The 14,715-nt window shown below is 47.2% G+C and overlaps 2 protein-coding genes across 2 annotated transcripts; both read right to left on the reverse strand.

Annotated features, from left to right (window-relative positions):
- Positions 1-232: 232 nt before the first annotated feature.
- LOC140222938 (H/ACA ribonucleoprotein complex subunit 3-like protein) lies at positions 233-1,931 on the reverse strand. The gene is made up of 4 exons (XM_072294103.1): positions 1,824-1,931; positions 1,644-1,723; positions 1,506-1,548; positions 233-546 (listed from the first exon to the last, which is right to left on the reverse strand). Exons 2-4 carry the CDS (start codon positions 1,695-1,697, stop codon positions 449-451), a joined length of 195 nt encoding a protein of 64 aa, XP_072150204.1. The 5' UTR covers positions 1,698-1,723; positions 1,824-1,931; the 3' UTR covers positions 233-448.
- A 365-nt stretch (positions 1,932-2,296) lies between these two features.
- Positions 2,297-4,143, reverse strand: LOC117860454 (uncharacterized). Its single transcript, XM_034743747.2, has 3 exons — positions 3,808-4,143; positions 3,409-3,538; positions 2,297-3,312 (listed from the first exon to the last, which is right to left on the reverse strand). Exons 1-3 carry the CDS (start codon positions 3,944-3,946, stop codon positions 2,721-2,723), a joined length of 861 nt encoding a protein of 286 aa, XP_034599638.1. The 5' UTR covers positions 3,947-4,143; the 3' UTR covers positions 2,297-2,720.
- Between the last annotated feature and the right edge of the window lie 10,572 nt (positions 4,144-14,715).

Here is a 14,715-nt window from a genome sequence, read left to right on the forward strand (position 1 = left end):
CTCGACTACATGCAAACTCAACGACGAATAACCTACCTGGAGTAGCATGAAGCTGAGCCTTAGATTACCTCCCTTTTTAGAAAGGGGATCCAGTTATGCTCCAACGAGAAGACCAAGAGAAGCTGCCTGGAATTCCTAGGAGCCCAGGAAATACAAGTCTAGACTCCGATGTACTTTTAGTAGATAAGCATGTTAACAGTCAAAGAGAATGAGGTCGAAATAAAAAGGAGAATGAGGTCTAAATGATCTGAGGGACACATACATAATATTAGGAAGCGCGATCCATTAATAGCATAGCATTACATAGTGTCTGAATCTGCTGGGAGACACCATGGTAGTGCCTAGCAGTGTTTGATTTCTTTTCTCACATAGCTAATCTACATTCCAACCAGCAGGCAGCAAAACAGACGGTATTCTCCACAACATCCATGGTGAGACAGTTGAAACTTCAGTACTTCAGTGCTGGCTTCTGGGTTGGCAGCAGTCCAAATCTCTTCTTCAACAGGTACCGCTGGCGAGCGTACTTGTCATCTGGTGAGAAGCGAGCTGCACCGCAAGTACCACGATTTCAGTAATTCATGACGCGAGAAAGGGGCGTGAGACAAACTCGAATTATAAATCAAAACCACAAATGCAACCACGAAAAAGAACTAATTCCACATGTACCAGTTCTGCCCGTTACATCCTTTTTACACATGGACAATACAAGTGTTCACATCAAGAAAACTAAAATCGGTCCTTATCTCTACTACGTAGTCTAATACTCGTACAAGAGAAGGAAGCTCTAATCTGGCAAACAGTGCATGTTAAGGCCATTGATGACTAAAATCGGTCATATATGAATGTCAGTTGAAGTCATATTGCAAAAGAATTTGTAGCTGGAAAAGAAAGAATGATCTGAAATTTTGTACACTGTATAAGATCTTACAGAAGAGTTGCGCAAGCAATCTGCTTAAATATCCAGGATCCTTATCTCAAAAGAAATTGAAAGTACATCGTACAATTGGATAAACATCACTGGAAATTATATCTTGATGGAAAAGGATTGATTCAGATACAAAATACAAAAATGTCAATATATATGCTTGGCATCCTATGAGCATAATACTATACCACCAGTACCAAATCAGAAACTAGGATCAACTGGTGCTAGCAAGCAACGCTCCATGAGCATAATGTTCCAACACTGAGAAACTAAAATTGACACAAATAAACCATGCCTTTCTGTTTGACAAACGTTGAGTTTAGCAACGGATTAACAGAAGCATAATCAATACAAGTTCCCCAAAAGGATCTACAGCGCATATCTAATCACAAAAAACTATTGACAAATCGGGCGGAGCTCCAACAAGTCTACAAACATGCCTACGCACGCTAATAATTAAACAACCGTTTGTCCATGACTACATCTTTCTTCGCAACACAAGAAAACCATATTATTACATCTTAGACAAGTAAGATAACAGCAGGCACAAAAGGAGCTGCATCGAACGAAGGGGGCGTACCCGGGTGAGCAGACTGCGTCGGCACCCCAAGAGGCGACTCCTTCTGCAAAGGAGGAAACAAGATACGCACATCAGCACGGGCTGACACCTCAAAACCATCAGCTATTCAGCGAAGATTAAGCGCAACGTCACACATACCTTGGTGGTGTAAACCTTGTCCCCCTTCTCGTTGATGTAGTACTGGAGATACATCTTGAATCCACGAGCAGGGGTGAGCCCTGATAAATCCGACGAGAATAAAAGAGTGATTACTCCCGGTATCGGAAAGAATCGCAGCAAACGAAACCAATAGAGATTGGGGAGGTGTCGCGAAGTTACCAGAGGATGGCGGAGGAGAGGAGCGGAGCGGAGGCGAGAAGGAATCGGCACGGTACCTGGCGGCTAGGGTATACGGGGGAGACCGGAGAAGAGGCTCGGGAAGTGGGCTTTCTGAAATATTTGGGCTGTGTGACCGTTCCGTCGTGTCCAGCCCACCCACGATTGGCCTCAGACCATGCAGGTCAACAGTTGTGGCCCTTGCGCCGGCACAAAGGCACGGCCCATCATAGGAGGAAATGGCACACAATTTAGGTAATAAAATGTATTATAATTTAGTTACACGAACTAACCATTTCAATTAAAAAACTAAATTTATATATCAGAAAAGATGAAAAATTCACTTATATTTCAACAAAATAGGCAAGGAAGATGAAGACGTAAATTTTATCGAGTAAAAGGATAATGTTTCCGAAATGTGTTTGTTGATGAAGCAAAAAAAAAAAACCCCGTAGAAGTAAATAATTCCAGGACAGTGAAATTAAATGGTGCATCGAAATGCTTGTTGAACTTGAGTAGATGTAAAACGAGAGTACAGGATCTAAGGTGCACTTTCAACACCTTCATCTTTCTTGCCCTCTCATATCTCCTTTTTTTTTTTGCAAAAGGAGATAAAAAACTACCTCATTCCCCTAAAAAGGTGTTCTAAGACGAGCTAAACATGTCACGGAGACAGGCTACTCGATCGAAGTGGGCTTTAGTTGGTGTTGCATCCTTATCCACCAACACCACATCATGTACACAATCACAGTGGCCTCTCGCTCTCACCCTCTAGCCACTACGTGTCGTGTACCCTCCACGCATAGGTCGGACGGCGGCGGCAGCAAGCAGTCCAGCACGGAAAGAACATCTAGTTATAGCATGGCTATAAAATTGTAGGCTAGCTCTAGCTGCTAGCTGCTAGTAGAAAGCGAGCCCTTGATCCTGCAGCAAAGGGTAGCTGCTGGTGTCCCAGTCCCAACCGCCGTCGACGATGTCATCCACCACGTCGTCGAGGTTCCACAGGCTGCCCCATCCCCACGTGGCGGCGGCGCCGTCGAGCTGGTGATCCCCGCTGGACCCCTCGTCGCTCGCCGTCGCTGAAGCGCTGGCGGTGGCAGCGCCGGGGAGGAGGCCGCAGGAGGAGGAGGTGCAGGAGGCTATCATGGGGCAGAACTGGAACAGCAGGTCGTCCATGTCCTGCTGCAGCATCCGCAGGTCCTCCTCGTGCTGCTGCGCCGCCAGCGAGACGGCCGGCGACGACGCCTCTTCCCTGACGACGGCTTCGTCGTCGTGGTCGTTGCCGGCCTGCCTCTGCTGCTGGTGGTGCTGCTGGTCCTGTCCCTGCTGCTGCAGCAGCAGCTGGCTCTGCATCTCGCGGCGCTGCTTGAGGAACCGCGCCCGCGCGCGCTCGATGTTCTTGGACGGCTTGCCCTTCTTGAAATGCGTCCGCCAGTAGTTCTTGATCTCGTTGTCCGTCCGCCCCGGCAGGCTGCGCGCGATCGTCGACCATCTGTGCATATGCCAGAGCAGAACGTGATCAGCTATCAGAAAAAAAGTTACAAGATGATCAGCTAATACCCTTCAGAGTTTCAGAAGAGATTGTTACCTGTTTCCCCAGAGGGCGTGCAGCTCGAGTATGACGCTCTCCTCCTGCGGCGTGATCTTGCCTCTCTTGAGGTCAGGCCTCAGGTAGTTCACCCACCGGAGCCTGCAGCTCTTGCCGCTTCGCTTCAGACCTGCATCAAGCCCAGACAGCGTGAGACAACTAGGCAAAACCACTTGACGTGTACGATAGAGCTGAATTATGCATGAACCTCAATTGACTTAGCAAGTTGGCAATCATATATCCTAAATTTACACATGTACTTTCAGGTTTGACTGCATCAACTTGCCGATTAACCTAATGCAACTTGCAGTTTCGAGGTTGGTGATAAAGCTTTCTCTGACAAAGATAAGGAATTTTAACGAGACAATTGAGGAAATATAAGAAGCAAGTGTTCAGTACCGGTCAGCTTGGCGACAGAATTCCACCTCCCTTCGCCATGCTGCCTGACGTACTCGACCAGCAGCTTGTCCTCCTGCGCCGTCCATGGCCCCTTCCTCCACCCTCCCTCCTCTCTGCCCCATCCAAACTGCCCTTCCATTCTTCCTGCCGTCTCCTCTTCCCTCTCTCTCCCTCTCTAGGCAAGGCGCCTCAAGTCAAGAGAGAAGAACCTGTTAAGTCTTTCACTTCAGCGATCTTAGCTAGTGATCGAGCTAATCAATCTCTAATCCTCCCCGAGCTGTCTCCCCAACGAGGTGTTAGTGAGTGTGTCTCAGTGAGGCGATGCGCGGCAACCGAGTGAGCTACTGCCGCATATATATCCAGCACGGGCTCGCCAGGGGAGGCCGGCCGCCGCGTCGCTGTCGGGGGCATCCCACTGCCACTACGCCCCCCCGATGGTGCCGGGCGGGCGTTGCCGGAAATGCCCCCCCGGCGATCGGTGTCGCGGGTAATTTTGGGAAGCTTTTGCGCGCTTTCTTTTCTTCTCGACGGATATGATGACGGATTACCGACTTACCGTAGGATTTCCTGCCGAAAGCGCGGCCTCGCCGCCTAGAGCTAGCTTAGCACCTCACCTGTGCCTTTGTTGTTGTTTTTTTTTTCGGTGCTGCGTGGAGGAGCCACGACAAGGACAAACCATGTTTCCTTAGCTCGTAGCCAGCGGCCAAACACCGGCAAATCTTAGCTTAGATTTCAACTGTTTTTTGCTCGCAATCGATGGAGTCGTTGGTCGTGTGAAGTGATGATCTCCATGAATAGTCGGTCCGTGTCGTCATCGGAAAACACAGTCGATTTGGTGGCGTGTCGCGTCTAGTTACTGGTGATCTAGATGTTGAGCAGGACAAGCAGAAATAGTATGTTCCACACCGGCCTAATGTGCTTGTGACTTGTGACGCGAGATATCTCACGTAAACTTTACTGGAAATCAGTACACAGTTCCGAGGAAATCCTTTGTGAATGCTGACGTCCGGGCGATCCTGAGTGCTTGGCTAAGGACCCATGTAATGCATCTAGTGCATGGTACATGGATGGGTTGACCCGGCCGCCCCCTCTTAGTAGCACAACGCCAAAGGCCGAGCAAGCAAGCACTTGCTAGTAGCTTGGTCGCGATCGAGCCCCATCAGGTGCCCATTGTGCTGGATTCCGGACACAGCACAGTTGACCTGCCACGTTTCCTTTTGTACAGTGTCGCTCTCGTGCTTTGACAGTTGACTTGGGGCTCCCAGCTTGCGTTATGGCCTACCATACCCATACGACTGTACCGGTCGCTCGTGTTGGTCAAGGTTTCGTTGTTCATGTCGCTCGAGTCTAGTAGACATCAGCCCAGCTTGTCTCTTTTCACGTGATACGTCTAGGGGTGGTAGTGGATCATGACCCTCATGTCTCATTCACAATCTAACTCAGCCCTATCTATTTTTAGTTCAAAATCATATAATATTATGGTCCGATCTTTATTGAGCCCGATACTTAAATTTGCTAAGCTATCAGAGGGCCCTTTACCACCTCTAGATACGCCCCTTCAGAATCTGATAGTCCACATCTGAATTCGAAATGACGCCTGACTTCCCATTTGATGGCTCCATGCCTACCATACCATACTGAGGCCCCGTTTGGTAGGGCTTCTCAAGGTGCTTCTCTACCGGCTTTTGGTGAAGCCCTACCAAAGGGGCAATTTCAAAACAGCTCCACCACCAAAGCCGAGGAGAAGCCGCATAATGGCTTACACTAAAGAGAGGAGGAGCCAAAAAAATTGAATTCACCGGCTTTTCCACTCTCTCAAAGTATTAAGTGATCATAAAATTACCCATATTGCCATTGAGAAGCCGTTTTATCAAACATATTGCAAAATGACTTCAGTTCCACTAGAGAAGCCACTCCACCAAAGGAGCTAGAGCTGAAGCCGTTTTGGAAGGAGGTGAAGCTCTACCGAACGAGCCTGAGTTTATAAACAAATTGTTGAATTAACCGAGGCATAGCGCAAAAAAAGCTTACGCTCCTACTCTCTAAACAGAATGCATCGTGAACATATTTAAGAACTAAATTCAAACTTCTTTCACTGCAAACATTAGTAACTAACGCGGAGGCACCGGGAAAATCCAGGACGGGATCGTAATTCCACTGCTCAACCGTAGACCCGAAAGTTGAAGCTCGCCGAGCAGGTCGATCAAGATGAGGTAAAATAATCCTAGACCCCGACGGCGATCGCAAGGTTAAGCCCCCCAATCAAGCACCAAGCGCCTAACTCGTTGAACACCTGGCCGCCGCTGCGCGCGTCCCGGTCGCTTCAAGCCAGAGCAATATTCCGCGACGCGGTTACCATGAAGAAAAGGCGATCGAGCCGGCCGGGACCGAGAGCCTCTCGCGCTCATCCGATGGATAGCGCGCGCCGTCGCCGTCAGGAAAAAGGCCACAGCCCAGCGCCGGCTCCGCCTCCGGGCGGTGCACGACTTCCCTTTTGACCGCGCCACATCGTCCCCCCCGGGTCCGGCGCCCCATCGGGGTGCGCCACGTCGGGCAGTCGGCACGCGCCCTCGCGTCACCTGCCCCCTCCCGTCCCGTGTCCCTTGTACGGCGAGTCGGGTCGCCTCGCGCCCTCGCCGTCAACACGGCCGGGGAGTGCGGCAGTGCGGCCTAACCCCACCTCGTCCCCGCCGCAACAGCGTAGAACGAGCTCTGAGCCTCTGACCCGGGGGTCAGCAGCCGGTCAGTTCGCTGCGCCGCTGCGGCCACGCGACACGCGGTAGCCCGCTCGACCCCGGTGCGGCGCGCGCGCTCACTCGGTTTGGGCGGTTGGGCCGTTCATGCCCACGAACAAACAAGACGGGATCACCAGAGGGAGAAAGCGAGAGCGCGTGCGTGCGTGGAGGAGACCGCGAGTGGGAGGTGATGTTACCATCGTCTGCGCTTTATTTTTTGGAAGGAGGGAGCTGAGGATTAGCACGGGAGGAAAAGAGCGCAAGGGGGACGACGAATCGGAGAGGTTCCCTCGAGCCTCGTGGCACACACACAGCTAGAGGATTAGCATGTTTGTGGTTTAGGGGTCATGGGGGACATGATGCGAGGGCGAGAAATTAGCCGATCATGCCATGAGAGCTGAGAGCTTGAGAGCGATCTGGGCGCTGTTTGCGAGTTGGACGTGATGGCCTGGTGACCATCTTCCATTCTTCCGTGTTGCACGTGGTGCTCTGCGTGTTGCTTGGTACGCTGAATTATGGGACGTTTGGTTCCTCAAGCTAAAGTTTAATCCGTGTCACATCGAATATTCGGAGGTTAATTAAGAGGACTAAATATGAGTTAATTATAAAACTAATTGCACAGATGGAGGCTAAACGACGAGATGAATCTATTAAGCCTAATTAATCCATCATTAGCTAATGTTTACTGTAGCATCACATTGCAAATCATGGACTAATTAGGCTTAATAGATTCGTCTCGCCGTTTAGCCTCCAACTGTGTAATGGTTTTGTAAATAGTCGACGTTTAATACTTCTAATTAGTATCTAAACATTCGATGAGACATGTGCTAAAAATAAGTCAGAGGAACCAAACGGCCCTTTAATCTTGTTCGACGATAAAGAGATGCTCCAAACCTACAATAATTTTAGGGCTTTTTTTATCAGCTGAAACGTCCAGATATCCCATGCTTAGCGGTTAGTGACGATAGGAAAAAAACTATACCATGTTTATCGTTATAGGTTTAATTTTTAATTTTTATTAATTATTTGTTTGAATTTAGTCCAATTCCCGATGTATTGCGTTTATTTGGTGACCTCCATAAATTTTATCACCGATAATATAGAACAAGGAGCATCAAAATGACTAACTCATAACACGAGATATATCCTTGTTTTACCATTAACATGTTTATCATAATTACATGTCGGGTAGGGACAAAAATAATATAGGTGAATATTTAAATAGGACTAGTTGAATAGCCGTGAGAGAAATTCACAGGGCACATGCCCCCTTCCCTCCCACCCACAATATATTGTCACTTCACTGTATAAAAATGCAATGAACTAAAATCTAACAATAAGTAGGTAAAAGTTCATTATTTGTTTTGAGAACCATACCTATGCTTAATTTCAAGACATTTTTGTTGCTCAACTGTGTTGCCAGCCTTCAACCACGAGTTCTTTAGAATGTGTAATGTTACCGAATAAGCAGGAGAATACATAGTATGTAGAAACTATATCAAATGTACATATGGCTCAAGTTATATCTATCGAACCTTGAACTATGTGATCCTAATGACCCTAATAAAAGTGGCTCTAGGTTTCGGTGACCCACTTGTACTTGCAATGAGATACCCATTTGATCGCTCTCCACAACATTATATTGGTGTGGTTTAGTAAGAATTTTTCATGATTTATAGATCTAGTGATGTAACTTGGAAAATGCAAAACCGCATGTACATGTGACCATATGGCTTATATCAACCGTTGATTTCTTTCCATCCAACCATTGATCCACTACCTACCCCATATACTTCTAACCTAGCTATAATTCATCTCACCATTGATTCAAAAATGAATGGCTTGGATAGCTCATGTGGTCACATGTATATGTGAAAAATCAATGTAACTTTCTTTTTGTTGATACTTACACCTTTTTTTAGCTATTCAAGTAAGAAAAAAATGCATGCAGTTAATATATATGAATATTAGCAATTGGTGACATATAGATTTGGTTCTATTGCTGCAATGTTAACCATATAACTGAACCTGGATTAGACATGGTTATTAGTCTTGTGCTCCATGTTTTAGTTGTGAACTTACTGCACTATGATAGACAAGTAACTAAAAAAGTCCATTTCGGCGGCATAACTGAAATGACCCCAAATTACTTATCACTTTGAAACTCGCCAATTAAAACGATGCGAAGAAGATAGTAAAGAAGCAAGTGGCTCGCACCAACAAAGGTGCAAGTTCAAGAAAGAACCAAACATTCACCAAGGAGGTGCGCTGCCTTTTTGTAATGATATGGAAAAGATCACTAATCAAGTTTCCTCAAGGAAAAAGAAAGCAACAAACAAAAGCTAGTTGTTAGCAATAATTAAGTTGTTGTGTGTGTGTGTGTCACACATGTGACACTGTTGTTTGAACAGCTTGCTTGAACAAACAAAAGAAAAAGATCTTGTGATAGATCGACATAGACGACTCGTAGTCACGCGTCGCCGGCCCTTAGCATAGCGCGCAAGCATGTTCCACAAAATGGAACAGAGCGAAAAGGGGGCAATGGCAATTGGCAATCCACCAGTTGACGTCTCAAGACCGACCAGGAGACTTTCTCGAGAGAGTGAAAGAGAAAGACCCAAATGCTCCATTAATATCTTCCGGATGACCATGCGTTTATGATTCAGAGGAATCAGCATATAGTGCTGCACAGGAAGGCTGCCAATGCACGTAGTCGCGGCTGAACACGTTGCCGCCTTGGATCAGCGTACTCCGCATATAAAATTACGCTGGGCGGCAGCAAATCGTACGCGGTTATGGGTAAATCGATCTTTGTAGGCTGCCAAACCAGGGTTTACCCTATGTTTTCTTTGATGCATGCGCGCCGGCGGCACGCGCGAGTTGGATGCTTGTGCCGCCAGTACGTCGTCTCTACGGCCATGGTCAAATGATGATCTGATCTGATCTGATCTGATCTTCTCACACGGTTTAAATAGTGGTTAGCAGGTTAGGGACCATGGTTTGTTTCGTTAATGGCCAACTCGCCCGGCTACACATTGCTTTTTAATTTGTGGAAACTGGCAGTACGTGGTGTTGCACTGATGAAAGGTTTAGGAGCGACCGCCGCCGTCGACTTGGAGTGGAAGACCAACTGATTATAGTAAACACGTGTAGTGTCGATGCGTGCGTGCATCATCGGCTGGGACGACCGGGGCAGGAAGATGGGAGGAGCAGTGGTTGAGTTGACCGACGTGACTGCACGTGTTTTCTGGAATCTGATAGATGGATTGCCGTACAGTAAGTTCGATCAAATCTATGTTCGTAGGTCGTCTCGCAGCATTGGTGGTGGATTATTAGTTGCACAAGCTCATCATGGGAAGTAACAATTTCAGACCCTGAGAGCGTTATCAGGCTTTGTCTTGTGCTTTTTAGAGACCTCGCTAGATTAACCGAGGGTGACGACGCCCGTGCAAAGGGGTAGCCTTGTCACACGACGGAGAGGAGTCCAAGTCCGACCGCACGACCTCCGGTCCGGACGTCCGGTCCACGTACAGCCGTGTTGCTTGCTGCCATTTTTTTAAGATTAAGTCTTAACATTCACAGTGAAGTCTACTATCACGACGAAACAAATTTAGCCAACTACCCGGACGATACATGAGTACTTAGACTCCAAACCTCAAAATAAGAGTACAAAATAAGAAAGAAAGAGACTAAGAATAAAGCTAGAAAGATTAAGCTTCAAATTTCTTCTAAGTTCGTGCTTACACCTTGTTTTGATCCTTGTGCAGCAACAAAATCCATACATCTGTTGTTTTCTTAGAAACTATTGATGTTAAGATTATTCTGCCACGCATATCGAAAGACAAGTCAAGCACGACTAACGCTCCAAGCTCACCATGATTCTGCCAACCCAAGGACTCAAAGCGACTCCTCAAGAGGAAAGTAACGTTAAGATGCTAACGTCACCCGAACTATCAAGTCGATTCTTTGGTTTTCACCTGGAAATGTCCCTGGGGTTGAGGTCCTCACCGCAACGCCTTCAAGAAGGAAAAGAATGCCCATAGCACCGTCATCGCTGGCCAATGGTGAAGGACCAAGCTAGACTTTCACCCGAGAACATGCACCCCACATGGCAACCGCCAAACACTGTCGGTCGTCACCTTAGTTGTACCACTACGAGCCACCGAGCATTGGTCCGGCTGTCAGTCCAACTCCCTATCTGCTCACCGCCTAGGGTCGTGGATGCACGGAAGTACCCAATGAGGCCGGACGTCACCCTTACCATCAGCGGGCCGTCGTCGCTGCTGCCGCCATGGATGGGCGCCCTAGCATGGCGCCACCCACCGGGGCCACCATGGACCAGCCGGCGAAACAACTCGCAGGGTAAACGGCGGGGACAAAGCCGGATCTACCGCCAAGACCACCGGCCCGGTTGTACGGCCGTGTTGCTTGCTGCCATAGCTCCCTAGTTTAATCGTAGCCTAGCTAAAAGCGGGCGGCAGGCGAAAGCACGCTGTCACGTACATCCCGAGCAACGGCAAATTGTTTTTTTCACCCATCCCCGGCGGTAGGTACGTGTCACGGCCGCTCGCCACGCCACCACCCCCCCCCCCCCCCCCCCCCCCCCCCCCCCCCCCCGGGGCGGTGGTCGTGGTCCTTCTCCGCCACACGGCCGTACGACCGGGCCGGAGCATCCGCATCCATCCGACCATCCCACGCCGCCATGCCGTCGCTTATGGAGTACTCCTCGGGCACTCGAGAACTCCGGCTCTCCCTCTCGGGCGCTCGCGGTGACGCCGGCCGCCAGCAAAGGGGCTCTCCCTGTCGGCCGCTCGGAGTAAACTAGCGCGGCGTTCGTGGTCCGTGGATGCCGTTTCCGGCGAGGGGTGCGGCCGCGGGGGACAGGCTTGACGCGGGCGCGTGGGCGCGGGCGGTCGGCCTGCGACAGGTGTCCCGGTGCGGGGGATTGTTAAATGGCGATGCGCATAAAGCCGGCCGGCCTCCGATCCGTGGCCGGAAAGGGAAGGCCTGCCGGCCGCGCTGTCTATATGCGGCACATAATTGTGGTATACTCCAGCAAGGCAGCAAGCATCCGTGCAGTGCAGGGAGTATTTAAGCTTGGGTATCTCTGGGCTAGAAGCATCTAATCTTACTTCTCACTCAAAAAGAGTGTACGTGATCTGTACGTATGGTCAGCCGATACTGCAAGCGAGCTCCATGCAGCAAAGGCGAAAAGGAACGGAGGCTACAATATCTGGGCAAATTCCAAATCTATCACAGGATGCACCAATACTGCAGGCGCTGTGCCTTTTCATCACAAAAACATGGCCTGAACAAACGCCAGGCACCATGGAAAGAAGAATCTGAAGGGAACTGTTTGGTTTTGGGACTGAGTGGAATAGGTTGGCTCCGTCCCAGTTTTCGAGGTTGAGTCCGACCCATTTCATGTTTAGTTGATGGGTTAGATTCGATCCAATTTTTTGTTTGGTTAGAGGAGTTGAGAGAGGTAGAATGGATGTTATTTTAACACCGTTAGGAACAGTTGTACGTGGACCCCATATGTCATCATGGGACCCACATGTCATCCTCCTCCTCTTTTTTATTTTTTTCCCGTGCACCTTACTGTGGCAGAACCACCAAATTAATCTAGCTTAAGTGTGCTAAATATCAGCTTAAATGCGATCAGCCACTTAAATTGGATGAAGATGGCAGTCTGTAAAACCAATACAACCACGTATTTGAGATCGAAACAAGCATACAAATACTCGTACGAAGACGAGCTTAGAGATTACAACAATCCAGATAAAAATATCACATAGGTCCATATTTATTTATTACAAACCAAGTTCAAATTCATAAAGTGGTTCAGAGTTTAAGTGCAGCGGAAAGAAACGATAATCTAACGATGATACATGACATTATGGTGAAGCCGTTTATGACATCACTCACCACGGTCCTCGCCCGTTGAGAGCGTGTCCCACTCAACCGTCCATCCCGGAGGGAGCTGGTACGGCCAAGTCATACTAGCAACCATTTCATCAACTTCATTACCTGAAAAAAAGCCACAAGTAGAGAGTATATTAATACTCCGCAACGCTTACCTGACAGGTGGTATCTAGTCCACCGACTTCTAGACATGCGAGACTTTTTGGCTGAGGGGTTGTTTTTACCAAAAGCTTCTAAAGTGGGTCCTTACTTTCAAGTTTTAGCATCAAATTCTAGTTGATTAACCATTCTAGTTAAGCATCTATTCTAAGCAAGAATGGTAGAACAAGAAATTTAATCAAGCCTCAAAATTAAGCATCATCATTGTTCATCTTCTTACTCAATGCAGCATAGTGGTCAACCAGTCTCAATAACTGCGATAAACAGACGATCGAATCGAATTTCTTAACCTTGCAAGGTGGACCTAAACACACGACATGCGCATACCGCGACGGGTCCACACATTATCAATGGTTCCCATCGATCCCCGATGCGTGTCCAGGGCCCACTTCCCTTGGATACAAGGTCCCGCCAGTCCCCGGAACGACGCCGTGCCGTGACCGTACTTGTACCCACATGATGCATCAGGGGAATCGTATCCAGAGAGAGCGGGAAAAAAGTCCACGCCCCGGTTCAATCAGGTATTAGGCTTACCGATTACCATATTCTCAGCATGTGTTTAGTACGTTCAAAAACTTGACCACGAACACCGATACGTTTCGACCTTAGCAATTTCCACTATACAGATGGGGCATCAATAAATTCAGGAACATCGCACAAAGCCCCACCCGTCGACCTTATGATTCCAACATAAGTAAACAAGCAACTCCTATCGCGAGTGATAGGAAACCACTCGACTTTTACCGTGTCCCTATTTAGCATAGCAACTAAGCGACCTAACATGCTAGTATTCAAAATATGGGTACTAGGAGCATGCAACTAGGGTTTCAATACAACTCCTATGGACTTAATGCACACACACAAGTAACAAGAATACTGTATAAATTTGGAAACTAGGGTTATGCTCTGTAGCTTGCCTTCCTACCCTAAATCAGCCTTGGACCCTTCCAAACTTTGGTTCAGGCCTTGGTTTGCCTTGATCACGTTCAGCTCACCCTCCTGCTGTCCTTCTTCGCATTTCGGGATGAGCTCGTACGTTCCGTTGGTGAGGTTAGCTTCTACACGAGATGCATATGCATAAGATTTCTTTTATAATTTTTCATGACGTAGGTTCTATTTCGTTAACCATAAAAACACGGGGTGTAGTTTTGGCCACATTCACCTAGACAAGTTTATAAATATTTCTTTTCTTTTGCTCACATTCACCTAGACAAGTTTATAAGCATTTCTTTTCTTCACCTAAACATGCTTGGTTGGAAAGAAAACATATATTTTATTTTGATGGTGATTGTGTACATATATAAAATTTTTAGAAATTTATTATTCAAAAGACAACAGGTTGTGCTATTTTGGTACTATTAAGTAAACTTTTTAGGGATGATCATGCTACTGATGAAGAGCATAAATAATCATTTGGGAGCATCCTAGTAGCAATTATCTTTACTAAATAAACTAGCTTTCAACATGAATAAATGTTTGAGGAAGCATATGCTAGTATATGAACATGAATGATTTACAGGATCTTTCCTCCTATATAAGAAATCCACTGTAAAAATTTAAGATGGATTTGACAACTACAGAATTTACTAAAAATCAAACGCGGTTACACTGCAGATATGAAGAATGATTTATAACTAGAGTTCTACCACAAACTTCACAGAATGGTTTTCAACACTATCATGTACTACTGTGAATTTATCAGGATTTTATGAGTATGAAAACTATTTATTCCACAATAAGGAGATTAAACAACATGCATTTTGATAAGTAACAAAAACACATATTTCACAGATATGAGGATTAGAAAACTAACAAAATTTATTTTGTATTTCTATCTTTTTTCTTTGATTTTAAATGAATTTCCAAACTTTCAGCCATTTCTATACATTTTATTCAAACTTGAATTTTCTCCTTTACAGAATGACTCTTAGAACTTTTCAAGGTTTACAACTACGCCCCTATATTTTGCACTAAGGACCCTAAAACTAAAATCTAGATTGCAATTGGATCCTTGGCTGGCCGGCGGCTCGGGGAGCGCGATTCCGACGATGTAGGGCTGCGAGGTCAGGGGCTAGGGTCATGAGGGCGA

Source organism: Setaria viridis, chromosome 1 (genome assembly GCF_005286985.2).
Source record: "Setaria viridis chromosome 1, Setaria_viridis_v4.0, whole genome shotgun sequence".
Taxonomy (NCBI): domain Eukaryota; kingdom Viridiplantae; phylum Streptophyta; class Magnoliopsida; order Poales; family Poaceae; genus Setaria; species Setaria viridis.

Bases quoted from the DNA above. Each gene is read 5' to 3' on its own strand.
- LOC140222938 (XM_072294103.1), bottom strand. From the start codon at position 1,697: ATGTATCTCCAGTACTACATCAACGAGAAGGGGGACAAGGTTTACACC. The intron at 1,549-1,643 runs GTATGTGTGACG...CCTCCTTTGCAG, and splicing joins ACAAGGTTTACACCACCAAG to AAGGAGTCGCCTCTTGGGGT. The intron at 547-1,505 runs GTACGCCCCCTT...CTTGCGGTGCAG, and splicing joins GACGCAGTCTGCTCACCCGG to CTCGCTTCTCACCAGATGAC.
- LOC117860454 (XM_034743747.2), bottom strand. From the start codon at position 3,946: ATGGAAGGGCAGTTTGGATGGGGCAGAGAGGAGGGAGGGTGGAGGAAG. The intron at 3,539-3,807 runs GTACTGAACACT...GGCTTGATGCAG, and splicing joins TTCTGTCGCCAAGCTGACCG to GTCTGAAGCGAAGCGGCAAG. The intron at 3,313-3,408 runs GTAACAATCTCT...GCATATGCACAG, and splicing joins CACGCCCTCTGGGGAAACAG to ATGGTCGACGATCGCGCGCA.